Raw genomic sequence first — 19,674 nt, forward strand, 5'->3', positions numbered from 1 at the left:
TTTGTCATTTATCCTTACAAGTGTGAATTCAAAAGAAACCCCTTTCTCCTCCATTGAACTTACAGTTCAGGAGAGATTTCTGAGGTAATCCTGATGTAGTTGTTCTCAGATATGCTGAATTTATGGAAGAGGACCCACTCTGGCATCTTCTTGGTGATGGAGTAACTAGACAGGGGATGCAGCTGAGCAACTTGCTTATGTGTCAGCATTAAGTAGTTACCTGATCCATCAACATCCCGAGCAATCTAAAAGGCAGAGTTTTAAAGAAAAAAGGGTTTGCGTTAATAGGGAGACAGTAGGCAAACACGTTTGTTGAAAACATTCCAAGGTATTTCATACCGTTTTGTTAAAACTAAAAATTGCCACCCATGTTTCTATTTTCAGATGTAGAAAATAAGCCTTATAAACATGGTGTTCCAAAACTTTGAGACAGTGATGCTAACTAACTCTGCTAGAACAATGTAGCTGTAAGGTTAAGTTTGGTCACGAAATACAGCTTAGCACATTACCTGCCATACTGTAGCTGACATACACTTACATGGCAAGCTCTTTATACTTGATGTTTAGCTCACAAATAACCCTGTGATGTAAGAAGCTTTATTTACATATAAGCTAATCTATGCTGAAATGTCTTTTTTCTCCATTAAGACTACTTTAGAGTTTTTGCAGAAAACTGCAATACTTCTCATCCTGTGATGTGAAGAGCATACCTACTTCTGTAATATGCGTTACTTTAAAGGAGCTACATTAGCCAGCTTTTCCTTTGGAGAAGAAACAAATGAGACAGTACAGTACTTTTATTTGCTGGTCGTCAGTATCGCCAGTTAAATCGAGCTGTTCACAAACAGGTGAGATGAGAGACTATATCTGATGCTTTGCTTCCTTTCTGTAATGAAGAAGATTTTTTGTCCTTTTGGACAAAGTTAACATATTCTGGCCTGGCCTTTTATTCCCTTGAGAGGAAGTGTATTTAAATAGCAAGTCTTTATTTAAATACCAGACATGGATTTTCAGTTTTATTTAACGTTAACATCAATACAGCCATCTCCCTGAGTGAGAGATTCCTGACAGAATGTCCCGAATGTGTGGAATGCAGGGAAGCCTATGCCAAGGCAGCCCTCTCCTTTTTACCTGCATAAAGTAGCCGGACAGAAGAGCTTTCTTTATGTTGAGAGTGTTTTCCTGGGAGCCAAACGCAGGCTCTGCATAAGGAAGCTCAATTCGCTTGATAATTTCTAAGAGTTCAGCTCGGATAACATCTGCCATCCTGAGTGCAGAACAGTTGAGGAAGTAATCGTGACACCACTTTTCAACACAGTCTAGGAGGAAGAAGAGCACAAGGCTATTTACAAACGAGCTGTCATCAGCTCTACAGAGCCCAGAAGGTGCCGGCTAAGAAGATGCTGTACATGCTCCGCTCCTGAAAAGGCCACGTAAGCGAGCCGTAGGAAGGCAGCACAGATAAGGATCTCTGGTGGCTGTAATGTCAGCTGTCTAGGGCACTGCCAGGAAGGGGTGTGGTGCCACTGACACCACCCACCTCGCCTACTGAGGTTCCGTGATTCCAGCTAACTGTGGAAACTCTAATGCTGACTGAAGGTGTCTCTGTCTTGATCTGTAGCTCATAAGGGGTAGAGACAATTGTGTAAGGTCTACATTTTGGCTCATGTTCGTGGGTCCATTTAATCAAACTTGGCAGAAAAAAGCCTCCAATATAAATTCCTCTGATCTCAGAATATCTCATATTTAATGATAAGAAAAGGATTATTACTAGACTGACTTGGGAGTTATGTTATAGTTAAGCTCATCTCTCTACCCTGGCTGCAACTTTTGTATCACGATTCAGGTACCTGTTCAGTTTGAAGTTATTCTTTCTTGCCATCTGTAATTACTTAAGATGGACTTGGGAACGCACATGGCCTTGGCAGTGGGCAGAAGACTCTTGTTTAACTCTGCTATTCACTTAGGCCCTCTTGGATCAACAAGTCTACCCATTCTGCATGTTCTCACAAGATGCCACCAAATTCCCTTGTACTTTCTGGCTCCTCTGACAACTTTTTCTTAGTTTTGAAACACTAACTCCTTGCTCTTTATACGATTCCACTGCCTTTCAAATTGCTGTCATATTTTCCATGTCACTTCAGATATTTTTCACACCATCCTTCAGAGCAAAAGATACTTCATGGAAGACAGAGGTGAGAAAAATCTTCCTTTTAGGAAGGACTGCTGGCTGCCCTCCTCGGGCAGCTCTGTCGTCTGCCACATTGCTCTGCCCTCTGTCCTGGAGACTCTCTGGTCTCTGACTGCACAGGAGCTTCCTGTTTGCTTCCCACCGGGCACCCTGCTGTGACAGTCCTTCACAAGACACAGGACTTGCCGCGATGCTTCGACACACACCATCCTGCTTTTTGGACATCCTCTGCTCTCTCTGCAGCCTACCCTCCCGCACTAGTCTGTTCTGCACAGGTGTTAAGTCCTGGAATCTCTCGGGTGGGTAGTAAATGTGCTGTGACACGGAAGGCGCACAATACAACTCGGATCCAGCAGGCATGTAAAATATCCGTGCCTTGTCTTCCTCCTCAGGCCCACATGGCACAAAGTACAGAGCTGTTCTCCTGCGTTCTCCTGTGCTCATGCCCAAGAAGCTACGGTGAAGGATGACTGAGCAGAGAGCTGGCTCTGGAGATGCCGGCGAGCCGTGGCAGCACGCCACAGTGGAGCGGGAGGAGCGCGCCCTGCGCCTCAGGGACCTACGGGCACGCTGGGGCCGGGAGTGCCTTCACATTCACGTGGCCAGTGGGGCTGGAGAAGTGTTTGATGAGTGACTCCCAAGAACTTAACCTTGTTTGGGGAAAGGAAGGGGGAACGAGTAGGTCATTTCCGGACATTCACTTACGCTCACTGGCAGCATTCAGAGTTGTGTCTTGGTAGGCCTTGTAAATGTTGATGAGGGTGAAGTGATCTCCTTCAGGATGGAGAAAAGTCTTCCAGCAAGTCAATGCAGCCTCCTCAGCTCCAGGCGGCAGGTGCGAAAAGCAGTTTGGAGCTTTAAAACGCAAAAGGTCATATAGCAACAATGAAGACATTTCGCGCAACATAACATGCAGAGGGGAGGGGTCATGACTGTCTGTGGGACCGCTCCTGTCTCCATCCTCTGAATGAATAAAGTGATTCTTGTTTACTTAGAAGTCAAACGCAGAGTGAATCATGCTAATTCTTTCCTTTTTTGGTATGCTTGCTTTATAACATCTGCTTAACATAGTTACTATCCTGCCCGTATTCCAGTGGGAGCAGGGAGAACCCGGGGTGTTGGGAGGCCCAGACCCAGGAGGGAGATTAGAACTGTGCTTCCAGTGCATAATAGCATTTGATCTGATCTGCCGGTATTAGAATCAATTAAAACATATAAGCCAGGAAGAATGATGCTGGTAGGAGAAGACTTGATCTGCACTGTTTACTTCAGGAACGGCAAACTCGGGATGCTTTCACATGTCTGATGGAAAGATTCACTGGATTTTGAATTAGATTTTTCATATTAAGGTAATTTTTCCTTTTAATCGATTGAAATACTCTCATTTCAGAAGGTTAAATGAATTGATCACTGACTCTGCTATACACTCCTGGAAATATAATTTCAAATGGATCTAATTCAAATCTATACCTGGTGCAGATTTGCAATATAAAAGAACAGTCATTGAGGAGTACCTGTTACCATGGCAGCGATGGTTAGCATTTCATCTACACAGTCAAATTCACAAGATGCTAAGATTGACTTGGAGAGTTGTGGATCAAGAGGAAACTCTGACATGATGATTCCAAATTCAGAGAGATTGCCATCATTATCGAGTGCTGCCAGATAATCTAAATCTTCCAATGCCTGCATCAAACTTTCTGGTGCTAGGAAAGGAAAAAATATAATCAGGGTCTCATACAGCTAAGATGGAGTAACAGGTACCAAATTTTCTCTTCTGCGTGAAACAAGCAATGGACAAAATATGTGAAATAACAGTTTGCAAGACACCAAACACCAGGCAGTGAAGGACAGTGATTCCTGAGGGGGGACACTCAGAAGGTGAGCCCTATGGTTGTCCAGTTAATGCTCTGAAAGTTTCCAGGTTGCAGTGTAGAGAGGGGAGCCCGGGTGGAGCCTGCCAGATTCCTTGCAGTATGAAAACAATGCCAAGGGTCCAGGGAGACTAAGGTGACCAGAACTCGCAGGTCACAGCACCCGAGAGAGCTCCCTCAGCTAGGCAGCAGAGCACCAATCAGTGCATGTGTGTCAGGAAACACCCCAGGCCAGAGGAAGCCACGTGAGTGGATTAGAAGGAAAAGGGACCGGTGTTCACAAAGGACCTAGGGTAGGGTCTGTTCCTACCCGCTGGATGAAAACCTCATGATTTACGGGCCCCTGGACAGGAAACAGAAGGGAAAAAGTGCTTCTAGATGAGCCCTGCTCAGGGCCACCTGATGCATCTACACAGCAAGACAGGAAAGGATCACGCTGCATCTGAGGACACAGCTCAAGAATACCCAGCAAAGTAAAATGTACAATGTCTAACATCAATAAAAAATTATGAGGCATGAAAAGCGGGATAATACATTGCATAATATAGAGAAAAATTAATCATAACAGACCTGGAACTCAGATGCTAATTGAATTATTTGCCAGTGCAAATAGCGGCAAGGTAATTTTCTCTATCCCTTTATTTCTTTTAAGTTTATGTAACATTGATAATGATGTGGTATTTATTATATATGCTTAATCTCCAACTTTTAAAAATCCATTTATTTAAAGAAATCCACTCTTTGCTCTTGTGGAAGAAAGCTATATTTAAATAACTATGTGTTTTTCCACCTGTCTGATACTTGGTCTAGCAATAAAGGCCAAAGAAGCAAAGCACGCAGCATAAAGCTGCTGTATTGTTCTACCCCCAAACTGAAGGATTTACGGGAAACACTAGATTGCTTTCATTTGCCTCAATTCTAATACGTGCAGGACGGGTGGGAATTGAAGACCATGCGGACCTAAGAAGTAATTTAGCCTGTCTGCATCTAGGAGTTTAAAGTAACAAATAGTAAAAACTTACTTATTTGCTGTCCAAACTTTGACCATTAAGCTATTAGGCAAACTGAGTAAGTCAGAAGCCCAGCCACAAGCTCCAGTTTGGTAAAATCCCTCCATTCCTGTCAGGACAACTGGAAAGCATTAAGAAAGGCCATGGTCTGAGACATGACTCACCGAGGCTGCGATGCAACTCACTGCATCTCTATTCCCGCTGGAGGAGAGCAGACCAAGTGACAGATGTGAGTTCAACCTCTGATATAGCCATTGCAGCAAAAGATCGGTGACTGAGAAAAGCAAGTGTCAGGGACTGAGGGAGTCATAAGAAACCACCCTAGGGAAATCTGCAGAGAGCCTAGACATCTGCTGGAGGACTGAAGCACAGCTTTAATCCATGGGAGAATATATGTTGAATCTCCCTATTGTTTCTGAATTTTCCCATCAAGATTTTTTTTTTAGTTGAAGTCTCACCCTGTCACCCAGGCTGGAGTGCAGTGGCATGCTTATGGTCACCGCAGCCTCAACCTGCTGTGCTCTGGTGATCCTACAGCCTCAGCCTTCCAAGTAGCTGGAACTACAGGCGTGCACCACCATGGCCGGCTAAGTTTTTTATTTATTGTAGAGATGGGGTCTCACCAAGTTGCCCAGGCAGGTCTTGAGCCTGGGGACTCAGGCGATCCTCTCACCTCAGCCTCCCAAAGTGCTGGCTGCCCATCAAGATTTAAAACTGAGCAGAAGCTCATGGCTTCTCAAGGTTATTCCTGTCCTGCCTGGGTGCTGGCATAAAGCACTAATATCCTATTTGTTCATTCTTGGGGACCCTTGGACTATATTGGCAAAGATGAGACCTTGCGAAGTCACAATCCTGGGAAGAAAACAGATGGACTACTTAGAAAAAAAAGTTCCAGAATGCCAACAGTGAGGTGTGAAATGAAACGTCACAACCGATCTGCTGGGGACAGTACAAGACGCAGCCCTGGAAATAAGCATCTTCGACACAGCAGGAAGGGGTTGGGAGCACAAACTTAATTACTGAGTGCTCTTTAGAGACCAGTTTCCATAAGCCAGCAAAACCGCTGCATTCTAGGTTACAAGATCTTTGGCAATTGTCCCTATACGCATCTGGCTTGACAGCCAGGCTCTATCCCCAAAGAGCACCTACTATTCGTTTTTATGCCCTGGAGTGGAGTTGGCAGCACACAGAGTTAGGAACAGGAAAGACTTCATGATTCTGCTCCCGGTACTCACAGAAGAGGAGAGAGGTTCTTGGGGTTTTATTGGAAAGAACGAGTTCATGAATGCAGATTACACAGGTGAGGGAATGTTAATAAATACATAAGATTTGCTAATATTACATTTTGCATTTGAAAATACCTCCCTAATGTGGCCCCTAAAATTGTCTTGGCCAAAAAGCAGAAAAGAGTTTAGACGAGGGTTCTTTATGACAGAGCTGCCTAAGTGTAATCCAAGGTAAATAATGCTAACAAATGGAATGTAAATGTTTAAGAGTGTGAGACCTCTTCTTCACAGCAGTCTGGAATCAGACTGCTTTGTTCTGAAGGCAGCTTCACAATGAATCAGACATCCTTTTTATTCAGCTTCCCTACCAATGGCAGCTGTACTCCCTACGGAATGGTTCACTGCAAGGCTGCATGCCTCCCCCAGGCCATCACTCAGTCATTTGAAGGGCCATAATCACGGCATTTCTTTACTGTTCCGTGTGTCCTTTGCCCATGGAGCCCCAAATGCCAAGCGCCGATACTTGTCTGCATTTTCATTCCAGTACACGCTCTGCATCAGCAGAAAGGCTGGTCACAAAGAGGTCACTGAACTGCCAGCAGCAGAGGAGGGGCCGATGCAGTGCTAACTGAGCACAAGCACAGGCCAAATGAGGCGGCCAAGACTGCTGTGTCATTTCCAGAACCGACAGCCTCACGCAGTGTGTTTCCTGCTCTTCGAATGTATGCCGAAGTTTTGGATGCAAAACGGTGGGAACCCTAGGTTGGCCGCCTTTCCCTCACAGGAAACCTGTCTACTCGGTGCTCAGCGGGCTCCAGCCAGGTCTCCTCTGCTGTGACAGCCTCTGTCCTACTTTCTGCCTGACTTGCCAGAAAACGACTCAGAAGCACTGAATTTCCTTTCAAGGTAGCTGGTATTATGCAAATGTATGCAAATATCTTTATACATACTTTCCCACAGGTAAAATTTTAGTCTACAGTGATTCCTGGGAATGTTCTTAGTGGAATATCATGCCTTCTTTTGTCTGGGGTGGACAAGTATTTCCAGGAGCGGAACAGGGCAGGGGAGTCTCTCGGCAAGCAGCCGCCAAGCCCAGGTCGATACCTGTCCTCCCACCTTTCTTCCTAATAAAGGCACAGGATGAAGGCTCCATCGGGGTCTTTAGAGTTAAAAGGGTATTAGAGACAGAGCAGCCTCCAGTGGCAAACTGCAGAGAAACATTCGCAACTCCTGGCCCACCAGCAGAAGCCAAGATCCTTCCGTGTCCAGCCCTGCCCTAGACAGGGCTCTCGGCAATGGCAGTGTTCCCACTAACCTCCCAGCCTGCTGGGAGCATGCAGAAGCTCCTCCGAGCTATGCTGTGCCCAGGGACCTCGCATGCCAGCTCTGCTCCTGCTTGTGGCCTGGAAGGAAACACAAGGGGACTGTAGACAGCCACAGGCGCCTCCCACACTTTTCTTCTCTTGTGGCAAGTCACATCAGTCCTGTCAGCCCAGGCCTCAGAAAGGACTAAGCAGGGAAGAAGGAAGCCGAGTTAATCTCCCACACCCAACTGCCTTTGCTCACTTTCTCGAGGAGGCTATGGGCCTTCTACAGGGCACATATCAAGTCACTGTTCTTCAGGAATAAGGGCATATAGCCGGGTGCGGTGGCTCAAGTCTATAATCCCAGCACTGTGGGAGGCCAAGGTGAAAAGATTGCCTGAGCCTAGGGGTTCAAGACCAGACTGGGCAACTTGGCGAGACCTCATCTCTACAATAAATCAAAAATAGCCGGGCATGGTAGTGCGTGCCTGTAGTTCCAGGTACTTGGAAGCCTGAGGCAAAAGAATCGCCCGAGCCCAGCAGGTTGAGGCTGCAGTGGCTGTGAGCATGCCACTGCACTCCAGCCTAGGCGACAGAGTGAGACCCCGACTCAAAAAAAAAAGGAATAAAGGCATTATGAAACTTCTGTCACTTTACAAATTACAAATGGTCTCTACCCACAGGAACTGTTCTTACAGCCAAGGAGCTTGGCTCAAGTCCCTGCAGGAACTGGCTGAAGGTTTTCCCACCCCCATACCAATATAGAAAAACACCTTCACACAATATTGTAGTTAGATGGCAATCCCAGAACAATCTGGAAAAATCGGGGAAAAGTATGAGCTTTAAAATGACTGTCCAATGAATGGTCTTCGTTTAAGCAGTTAAAGAACTTTTGTTTGCTATTTGTTGGTTATTTCCTTATAAGAATAAAGCTCTCAGTCCATTATGAGGATCATGTGCTATTGGCACTCGCAAGGCCCTGGGACAGGTACACATTGGACAGTCCCGCTCTTGGCTCTTCTGGAGTGAAAGGTCTGGAGTGCAGACCCCCATATAAATCGATAACCATGCTGTACTGGAGAGCTGTTTGGCCTCCTGACTATCCCATTTCTAGGCACTGTACCTCTGCTCCACTTCCCGTAATGAGAGGAGCATGGTTTTGTGCCCCGTAACCACCCCCATTACCTCCACCAACCCCCAGTCACCACTGACCGGGTAAAATGGAAGGACTCTTTTCTGTGGGAGTCTCAGACTTTGGGCCAAGAAAGACTGGGCAGTTTCCAGCTGACACTGGAAATCCTAAAGTTCAGGGCAGAGAGCAGCTAAGGTTTTGCTGCGAAGGCTGAAGAAAGAAAGGGAAGGAAGGGAGCCTAGATTTACAGAGATGAGAAACCGAGGGCCGGCACTGTTCAAGTCTCTGTTTCGATCTCTGCTTATTTATGATGATGATGATGATTTACTGACAGGGTCTCGCTCTAATGCCCAGGCCGGAGTGCAGTGGCACAATCATAGCTCACTGCAGCCTCAAACTCCTGGGCTCAAGCGACCCACCTGCCTCAGCCTCTTGGGTAGCTGAGGTTACAGGTGAACACCACAACACCTGGCTATGTTATTTTATTGTTTGTAGAAACAGTCTTGCTATGTTGCCAAGGCGTGTGTAAAACTCCTGACCTCAAGCAATCCTCCTGTCTTTGGTCTCCCCAAGTGCTGGGATTACAGGTGTAAGCCACTGTCCCACCCCAAACCTGTTTTTAGACATACCTGATGTGCAACCACATTCTTACTCTGGATTTCGTAAGACATCCCAACTTCCTTATAATTCACTCTTTGCTTATGCTATTTTGAGTTGGGTTACTGGCACTTGCATTCAGAAGAGTGCTGACTAATATATACACTAAACATAATACATTCTGTGACAAAGAGTGTGTCCAAAGTGCTACTGGAACTTCCATAAGATGGGAACAAAACCTGGGAAAGAACAAAAATAGCTACACTCACACAGCATCTACTAGATGCCAGGTACATACATTAATTATATACACATATATGATACCATATACAGACAGATGTAAAGAAACACAGTAATCCTCTAGGAGGGCTAAACGAGCAAATAAAGTTTGTGCTTTCAATTTATTTTAGGCCTGGGACTTGGGCACTGGTAGAAGAGTCCGCAGCGGGGAGAAAGGGAGGAATCAAGAGGTGGCGTAGACCCTAAAGAGTCCTGAACTTCTGAGAACAGCATTAGGAGTTTGGTTCTGAGGCCAGGCCCAGTGGCTCATGCTCGTGATCCCAGCACTTTGGGAGGCCACAGTGGGAGGACTGCTTGAGTCCGGGAGTTCAAGACCAGCCTGGGCAACAGTGGGACCACATCTATACCAAAAAATAAAAATAAAAAAATTCGCTGAGTGTGATAGCCTGTGCCTGTAGTTCCAGCTACACAGGAAGCTAAGGCCAAGGCTGTGCTGAGCCATGATTGTGCCACAGCACTCCAGCCTGGGCAACAGAGTGAGACTCTGACTCATAACAAAAACAAACAAAAAAGAGTTTGGTTCTAAAGAGAATAGGGAGTAAAGGCTTCGGTCTTATTTAGTTTCACAAGGACATGCCATAAAACCTGGCATTTGCCTAACTCCTACCTCTTTACAGTATACGTGGCACTTCTACACAAATATCTCATTTGTACCTGTAAATAACCCCATGATGCAAGAGGGCAAACACTCTACCTTCATTTTACAGGTGGGAAAAAGGCAAGTGACTTGCCAAAGCCACATGGCCACGCAGCTGTTTCTCACATGGAAAATGAGGATTTGCACTCATGCCTTTTGCCTGCAGCACTGAACCTGGTTCCAGTGTTTGCACATCTAACGCTGGACTCCAATTCCAGTGTTCTCGCTTTTATCTACCATGGCTTTCCCTGGCTCCAGCCCATGTCAGAGGCAATCTGGTGATGTCTGCTAACACCTGAGGGTCATGATTTGCTTCTCACACCCACTAAAATCCCCCTTTGTAGGAGCCTCTGCAGCTTAAGGCCTGTTAGTCTTGTGTTTGAGCGCTCAGGAGTCATCTAATGATGATAGTGCTAGTTCCAGCATTTATTGTAAGCCAGTCATTTTTCTAAGGGGTCAGTTACCAGGGGGTTCAATTATATGGAACAGTCACTTTGATTATTCCCATATGGAGAGGAAGAAATGGCGGCACTGAGAGGACTGAGTAACTTGCCAAACAGTAGCCCCCCCGACAAGTGGCAGGGCCAAGCTTGGAGCCCTGGCAGTGGGCACTGTGTAAAGGGACTCTGAGCTCAAGAGCCCGAGCATCTGGGGTAGTCTCCTGAAAACAGGTGACCAATGCCCAGCTTGCCCAGGATGGGGCCTGTTTCAAGCCTCTTTTTTGTTTCTGAGTCGGAGTCTCATTCTGTTGCCCAGACTGGAGGGCAGTGGCACACTCCCAGCCACTGCAGCCTCAACCTGCTGGGCTCCAGCAATCCTTCTGCCTCAGCCTCCCAAGTAGCGGATAAGACAGGCACACGCTACCACACCCGGCTAATTTTTGATTTATTGTAGAGATGAGGTCTCGCCAAGTTGCCCAGGCGGGTCTCTGAACCCGCGGGCTCAGGCAATCCACTCACCTTGGCCTCCCAAAGCACGGAATTACAGGCTGAGCCACTGAGCCCGGCTTCAAACTCTCTTGTCCCAGCCTAATTGTGAACAGCAGCCCCTTTCACTCAGAAACATGCCGGCTCAAATGATGAGCCACATGGTCACCGGACCCATGAAAAGCCTAAAGAGCATCCACAGCCAAAAGAACTTCCATTCTGAGCCTTTTAAAACCGCTCCCAGATTTTGTTTTCATCATCTGTAACATCATTTACTTTATGGCTTCCAAGATCCCTTCAAAGCATCTTTGCCTCTCTTTTTTTTTTTCCTACCTTCCCACCATCTGATTATAGCAATAAGTCTTGTGTGTCCTTTACACGGACAACACTATAAGCTTCATTAAGTTAAAAACGTGGACTGTAGCCTCCTGGTAGTGCAGTGCTAGAATATCCACTCGACTCTTTGTGTGTGTGTGTGTTGGAGTCTCACTAGACTGGAGTGCAGTGGCCGCTCCCAGCCACCATAGCCTCGACCTGCTGGGCTCCGGCGATCCTTCCGCCTCAGCCTTCCGAGTAGCTGGAACTGCAGGCATGCAGCTAATTTTTTTTTTTTTTTTATGGTAGAGATGAGGTCTCACCAAGTTGCCCAGGTGGGTCTCGAACCCGCGGGCTCAGGCAATCCACGCACCTCAGCCTCCCAAAGTGCGGGATTACAGGCTGAGCCACCGAGCCCGGCTCCACTTGACTCTTAAGGCAGTCTGGGGGCACTGGTCCCGACTGTAGACATGAGGAGCTGTGGCAGAGCTAGAGGGAAGGCCACGGGGGAGTGCAGTCAGCAGCCTTTTCCTCCCACTCTCCTGAGTACAGACAGGAACATTTTAAGGCCATTTAGTGAGTTTCGACGCAGAATCTTGAATTTCCAGTGATTTACAAACAAGCATGTGCACTCCTCTCGCCTACTCACAAGCTGGGCTTCTATACTATTCCAGAAGGTCCTGGGAAACTGCTCTAGGAATCTTCTGTTGAAAGAGCTGCACCATCACCACAGATGACGCCACTGCAGAATCTTTAATTCCTCTTTCCCCAGTGACAACGCTGGCCTCTGCAGTCTCTGACTTCATTCCCTTCCTGCCCGAGACCCTGTTCTCTTGAGGCCACTGTCTTTTCCAACGTGCCATATCTGCCAGCTTGTGTTTAGGCTCATTTTTCTTTTCGTACTCCAGAGAATCATAGATCATAGCAAAGCCAGTCATCTGGCCACCACCGAAATGAGTTCTGCTTCTGAATACAAAGATGACATCTGGTGTTGTCTGGTACATTCTGGCTAGTTTTTCCCCAATTCCTGTCCAGGTACCATTGCCTTCTCAGGGCAACAGCTATCTCAGACCATCTGTTTCCACTGAAGTGGTCAGTTGGTCCTGAGCTTCCTGACCCAAATGGACAGTGACTATGTCATTCATGATGGAGGTCAATCTTCAGGCAGCCAAGGAAGAAGAAAAAACTGATTTAAAAACAAGAGATCCAGATCAAGGGAATTCAATTAATAGCCCATAGCCTAGTTATGCCAAATTCATTTTCACATGGTTCATGCATCCTGAAAAGGGTAACAAGTTTGCTGCATGTGCGGATTTCAATTATAAGTTGAATTAAATGTAGCAGCTGCGAGTATCTTTTTTCTCCCTCCAAAATGATGAGTCAGAGTTAATCCGTAGTTATAGTTTCCCCAAGCACAGCAGAAAATAGTTACGTGTGTATTGTCAGGAGACAAAAATAAATTGTTACCCAAACCCTTTTGTCCCCCAGTTATCAGCTTTAAGCCTCATGGAGTGAGCAGCACAGAGGGTGACCATCGGGAAAACACAGGCATAAGTACTGCACTTCTAGTTTGCTTTCTAAAAAAGTCTTTGACACACCAAGCCTGCCTCCTCTCCCTGCATTTCTAGTCCCCAAACATCTACTACCCTGAGCAAGATGCCTAGGAAGTCAAGCTGCCGAGGCCTAGGGGCAAGCCCTGGGCCTAAGAGCTGAGCAGTAGGACGGGAAAAGCAGTTTTCAAAAATGAAACGTGTATCTTGCTAAGGCTCAGAACATATCACCCTAAAATATGACTAGAGGAGACCAGATATGCCACCCCCAAATAAAATGTTGGGGGGCAGATTTTGAGCTGGCTATTCTGAGAAACTGCAGACACAGGAGTAGTTCTGAAAAGTTGTCATTCTGTTAAAAAAGAAAAAAAGTACACCTCTAAAGGAAACCTATGTATCAGGAGAAATGCTACCCTGAGATAACTTTTATTACCTGAAAGACTTTATCTGCGTAAAACAACCTTTATCCACCACACATCCCAGAAGCCCTGGTCCCTATTCCTTTCTGTAGCTCAAGATGTGTGTATGTACTGTCAGGAGACAAACAAACTTCAAGCATCTGACCCTTCTTCCAGTCTCACATTTTGTGGGACTCCTGTGCATGCATTCACAATTAAATAAGGTTTTTCTCCTATCAGTCAGTCTTGTGTCAATTTGCAGCTCCACCAAAGAACCTGGGAGGGTGGAGGGAAGTCATTTTTCCTCCCCTATGTTCTCCAGAGGAAGGTTTCTGGAACAGTGACTGTAGCTGATCCACAAATGACAAAAGCCAAGCAATCTGAAGCTCTGAGGGCCCCGGTGGAAGAGACCCTCACCACCCAGACTCCTCTCAGCTCAGTGACCAAAGAAAGAGTCAGGATGGGGGTGGCTTCATGATTCAAAAGTAAAGCAAGCACAGCTGAAAGAATACGGCCACCAGTATCTCCTAGTCCCTCTCAGCTATCTGAAGCCCCCACCCCCACTTGTCCCCACCTGGCTCCCTTTCTAACTTGCCCCCATTCGTATCACTTGGAATTTCTTTCTGCCTAAGAGAACGGTTGGATCCGAGTTGGCCACATATGTTTTACAGCTGCGTATCACAGTCTATGACTCTTTCTTTCTTCAGTTACCCCTTTCTATTTTCTTAATTTTTTGTTTGTTTGTGGCTATGGGTGACATTTAAAAATTTTTTTAAGGGTGCCTGAATGAAACGTAATTGTACACCTAACCCTTAACTGTACCCCACAAAACCATAATAAAAAATACTAATTTAAAAAAAAAAAAATTTTTTTTTTAATTTTAAAGATGCAGGGTACAACTCAGGATTAGGTACACAAACGTTCATTATGCAGGGACCCTTGTTGAGGAGGTGTGCCCCCCGCCCCCCAGCAGAATTCCACTCCTGCCAATCCTGCCCCACCCTGGCAATTGCCTCTTTTTAGATCGGTACATGTATCACAAATATATCTGTTTCTGAAGCTTGTTAGAAAGGGGCTAGGTCCTCGTCTCAGGCGGGGGAACTACTTCTTAGAAAAGCTGGCTACCACGCTCTGAGCCAGGCAGTCAGGACTGGGACCCCTTGGCTGTTCCCCAGGTGATGGGCTGACTTCTGCTTGGAGCCGAGCTAGCAGAGAACACACGTTGGAATCTCAGTGTCAAGGTCTGTGTTACATATGTTTTATTTAGGCCTCTCTTTCCTGCATGCCTCCTAGTTTCTGACTGTGTATTTCCCAAGCTCTTCATTTTCTTTTTCTTTTAAGAAAGCAGGATTTACTGAGAGGACAGAAAAGTTTCCACGGTGGGAGGGGACTCGAAGGGGTTGCCCTGCTCTTCATGTTCTCATTCTGGAAAACCTTCTAATTCACACTGTGCTCTGAGATCCTGCTCTCCCAAGAGGGAGAAGCCAGAGTCTTCTGCCCTACACAGCCTCCCCGGAGGCTCCCAACCCTCCTTGAGTTTATCTCAGCTTCCAGAGACACCACATCCTTCCATGCAGATTTGGCACCACAGGCAGCAAACAGGGGAGGGGCGCCATGGGTGTTTATAGTGCGACAGTAACCTGCAACTCATACTGTAAGAAAAGAGCTCCAGTTGTGGGAAACGGCAACAGAGGAAATAAATCTATTTTAGAAGAGACAAGAGCTCACCCGATTCCAAGATTTTATTGCTCCTTTAAGTACCTATCTTTTTTGGAAAATTTAAGATTTCAAAGAATTTCCAAAAGTAATTGATTTGTCAAGGTGTTTAATGGAAGAGCTCGATACAAAACTCCTTAACAGGCTCCAGGGAAAGACACAGCATTGCTGCCGAGGAGATGGGAAAACTTCACAGGGTGCTGGTCAGGGGCCTGCGCAGTAGATGCTGCTGTTTCTCAGGCCCACCCACACTGAAATTCTTGGGCTGTCTCCTTCAGCACCGCTTACAATGACAAACTGTCTCCACGGCCTGTTTTCCTTCTCGCCTCTTGTTATTCGCATTCTCAGGCAACCCTCCTCTTACTAAAAATGGCTTATTCCAATTTTTTTTTTAATAGAGTAACTCTAAAATAATCTGTATTTTTTTAAGCGCCTCTAAGTCCTATTGGTACCATTGGGGGAAATGATCAAAGGGAAAGCATTGCAAAAAAAAAAACACCATTATGTAAATTCTATTTGAAGTACACCCTCTTTCCCTCTTGTGCATGTGTGATGATGCCAGAGCACCCAAATCTATTGACCATGATTCACTCTTTGGTAAACATACTGAAAACAGAAAAAAATGAGGGGAGTTCCTTTTATATAAAGCCCAATACAATATCAACCGAAGGGCAATCAATACAGGAGCTCCCCCTTATTCTTAGGAGATATGTTCCAGGATCCCCTAAGTGGCTGCCTGAAACCATGGACAGTATCAAACCCAAGTTTGTTTATTTAGGCTTCTCTTTCCTGCATGCCTCAGTTGGAACATATTTCTATTCATGTCTTCTACCCACCATTAATCCTCTTTTCAATTAAGCATTTAACATGCCCTGTGGCTGTCACTTTTGCAATCTGATGTGCGAAAGCAAAACTACCATGAATTTCTTTTTCCTTCTTCACAACTTCACCAATGAAAGATTCCTCAAGATCTCAGCAACCTCAGCATATGATTTTTTTCCTTCTCCTTATTAAGTCAATAACTTCCACATTTACACTTAAAGGAAGCACTTAACAGTCTCTTTAGCATACCTGAACGGCCAGCATCACTACTTTTGTGCTTGGGGGACACTAAGCAAAATGAGAGAGACTTGAACACAAGCACTGGTTTACCATGACAGTCGATCTGATCACTAAGATGGCTACTAAAGGAGCCTACAGCATGGAGAGGCTGGTCAAAGGAAGGATTCCCGTGCCAGGCAGGATGGAGTGCGATGCCAAGTCAGTGTGCTAGTCAGAACAGTGCAATTTAAAGCTTAGGAACTGTTTATTTCTGGAATTTTCCACTTAATATTTTTGAAACACGGCTGACCATGGGTAAATGAAAACGCGGAAAGTGAGACCTCGAATAAGGGGGAGTCTGCTGTAAATGAGGAATTTTACATGGGAACGCAATACCCACTTAGCTTTAATGGAGCTGAGTTGCAAGTCACGGAACAAAGCAGCGGTTCCAGAGGTGACCAGGGTCTTGTGGGCCGTGGAAGGACAGTGTGTCTGATGGCTTGGCGACACTGGTCTTGGGACTAGAGCTCTCTCCAGTCCTCGGGAGCAGAGGTGGATGGGTAGAACCAAGTAGACTCTCTTTGTTGGTTGTTCCTGGGCCCCTGGTGACTGGGTTTTAGCAAGGAGCATCTGACTGAGCAGGAAAGGCTCCTCAGGACTGTTTGAGCCAGTGGGGCTCTGGCATGTTTAAAGGAGGCAATGTAGCAGAGCGGTCAGGATGACTCTGCCTCCACACTGTCAGGGTTTGAAATTAACCATCTTCGTTTGTGTAACTTACCTAATTTCTCTTTGACTCCATTTCCTTTTATGTAAAAAAGAAAAAATAGTAGCATTCACCTCACAGGGTTTGCAAGTCTTAAATGACTTAACTTGTCAGTGAACACCATACAATGTTATTGTTCTTCTTATTCCCAAGAGGACAAGCAGATGTTTCAATGGACAAGAATAAGCAGAGAATTTGCTGCTTTCAAGCTTTTCTCATCAGCTAGTTGATGACATTTAAACTAAATAATCAACATCTCTAGAGTTGAAGAAATTTTTGTAATGTAGGTCAAAATTTGATGTGAGGGAAGTAAAGTTGTTAAACTTAGGACTGAGACTTTAGCATTCCAGTCTGAACTGCTTTCTCCTGGAGAAGATAACTGGGAATGCAGAAGAAACCATGAGGCGAAGTAATTGTTTGGGCTTCCTTCCATGAGCACATGCTATTGCTTTGCCCTGTGGCTTCACCAACTCGGTCGACGAGGTAGAAGCAGCCTGCCTTGTATTTCCTTAGTCTTTCATTCAGCATTCTGGTAGCAGGAGCCACAAAGGTCTCCACAAGGCGTGCACCAGAGGGAAGAACGCCAGCACCTCTTCCAGCGCAGCGGGCAGTCCTCAGCGCACTCACTGGAGGACACAGTCCCCCAGGAGAAAACAGTTCAGACTGGAATGATAAAGTCTCCGTCCTAAGTTTAACAACTTTACTTCCCTCACATCAAATTTTGACCTAAATGACAAAGGAGTGAAATTCCAGAGGATGTCCCCTAGGTGACAGTACGATTCATACGAAAGGACCATTTGCCTACGAACGTCTCCTTCAAGAAACTCTGAGAATTCTCCTTCTACTCTGTTGATTCACCCTTACACTTCTATACTCCACTCTCCCTCCCTCCTTATGGACAGCCAGTCCCCCTGTGCTCCAGTGTCGAATGGCAGACAGGCCATCGGAACAAGTATTTCCTGGAGGCTTTTTAAAAAAATTACCTTCAGCGAGTGTTTACCTCTAAGGGGAAAAACGGTTTAGTACAAACCACACCCCCATGTTTGCTGGCACTGCCCAGCACCCCTTGCTCTTCGGACCGGAAGCGGGCAAGAGGAACGCGGACCAGTCTCGGGCCACATGCCCTGCGGCCACACGAGCACAAGCTACCTGGTCTGTTGATGAAGTCACAGTGGCCGAGGCCTGCGATGTCGATCCTCTTCAGAAAGAGCACCATGCTGGTGAGGTTGGCTTCCTGCATCTCTGCTGGCTGAAGGGGCTTCATGTCTTTGGAGGCAAATTCTTCGGTGTACAGACAGAAAAGTTTTCCTAAAAGAAACCCAGGAAACGGCTTTAATCTCTCTGTGTCGCCTTCACACAAGAATTGGCAACACTGAGTTTTTGTGTCCATAGTGCTACCTGAAGGAGATGAACCAAGAATTTGCTTGCGTATCTCTGCTTGGCTTTGGCTGATGGGCTGCATGACAAGTGAGTCTGCTCTTATTCTAGGGCTGTACACCTTTAAATGGAAAGACAGCATCTTTAGCAAAAGGAAACTCAAGATTCAGCAGGCTCGGCGAACCTGAAGCGATCGTGCTGTTGGCAGCCCTTTACTTCATGAGATGCTCTGCTACAGACTCATTTTCACTGCACAATATTTATTGGTGTTTCACTTGCCTTGAGATGGAAGCGGCAAGTGCTTTGACAAGCGGATTTAAAGGTCACCTGCTTTCACCGTCGCTTCGGTATTGACTGGACCTGTGTATCATCTGCCGAAATACTAGTGTTGTCACTTCTCAAAGTGCTGTTCTGGTGAGTGACAACAGACCCTCACAGGAACCGTGGCGAAAGGGCTGCCACCCAGCCGTGCTGTGTGAAGCCTTGAGAGTTTTGTTCAAACCCACCAGTGTAACCCTTAACGGTGGCCTCACCTTTACAGCACAGACGGAGATCTTCTAGTCGTAAGAGCTAATGCAAAAGCTGTGTATGGCACTAAAGTGATTTTTCTTACAGATGGTTTCTGGGGGCAAATGACAGCCCGGAGTTAAGCTCTCCCAGTGGACTGATTCATTCAAGATAGCTCTCCGCAGGTTCCAAGGAGTCTTCATAACCACTGAGATTCCTTGGTCATAGTAAGACAAGGATGTCTAGGAGGCACATAGTCTTCTGGAGGGATAAAACTACTCCACACCGCATAACGGTAAATGAACGAATGTTGAGTAGGTGGCTTTCAAATCTCAAATCTCAAATGATTTCTTAAGTCCAGTGTCACTGGGCGTTTGAGATACTTTCTGTTCATGTTTTCTATTCTTTTAATTTAAAGGTAATGATAAAATATATTTTCTGGCCGGGTGTGGGGGCTCACACCCATAATCCCAGCTTTGGGAGGCTGAGGCGAGAGGATTGTTTGAGCCCAGGAGTTAAAGAGCAGTCTAGGAAACACAGCAAGACCTCAGCTCTATAAAAAAATTGAAAAATTAGCCAGGCATGTTGGTGCACGCCTGTAGTCCCACCTACTCAGGAGGCTGAGGTGAGAAGACTGCTTGAGTCCAGAAGCTTGTCAAGGCATAATCGAGACTACGGTGACAGCTGGGTGACAGAGTGAGACGCCCAACTCAAAAAAAAAAATTATACATATTTTAAATCTAGCATGAAAATTTTATCAGTTCAGTTATAAGCCAAAATTTGCCAAATATAAAATCAGTGCACTTGAAA

The 19,674-nt window shown here is 46.0% G+C and overlaps 1 protein-coding gene across 3 annotated transcripts in view; it reads right to left on the minus strand.

Annotated features, from left to right (window-relative positions):
- Positions 1-19,674, minus strand: part of DHX32 (DEAH-box helicase 32 (putative)) — a 60,974-nt gene that overhangs the window by 1,996 nt on the left and 39,304 nt on the right. For all 3 annotated transcript variants that reach the window (XM_008057986.2, XM_021712305.1, XM_021712304.1), the window contains 6 exons: positions 18,379-18,478; positions 18,130-18,288; positions 3,706-3,897; positions 2,897-3,046; positions 1,132-1,319; positions 64-245 (listed from right to left, as the gene is read on the minus strand). In XM_008057986.2, the coding sequence (XP_008056177.1) occupies positions 64-245; positions 1,132-1,319; positions 2,897-3,046; positions 3,706-3,897; positions 18,130-18,288; positions 18,379-18,478 (971 nt within the window). The remainder of the gene's footprint in view (positions 1-63; positions 246-1,131; positions 1,320-2,896; positions 3,047-3,705; positions 3,898-18,129; positions 18,289-18,378; positions 18,479-19,674) is intronic.

The sequence above is a fragment of the Carlito syrichta genome, unplaced genomic scaffold (assembly GCF_000164805.1).
Source record: "Carlito syrichta isolate Samal-C Ts95f unplaced genomic scaffold, Tarsius_syrichta-2.0.1 Scaffold303179, whole genome shotgun sequence".
In the NCBI taxonomy this organism is placed as follows: domain Eukaryota; kingdom Metazoa; phylum Chordata; class Mammalia; order Primates; family Tarsiidae; genus Carlito; species Carlito syrichta.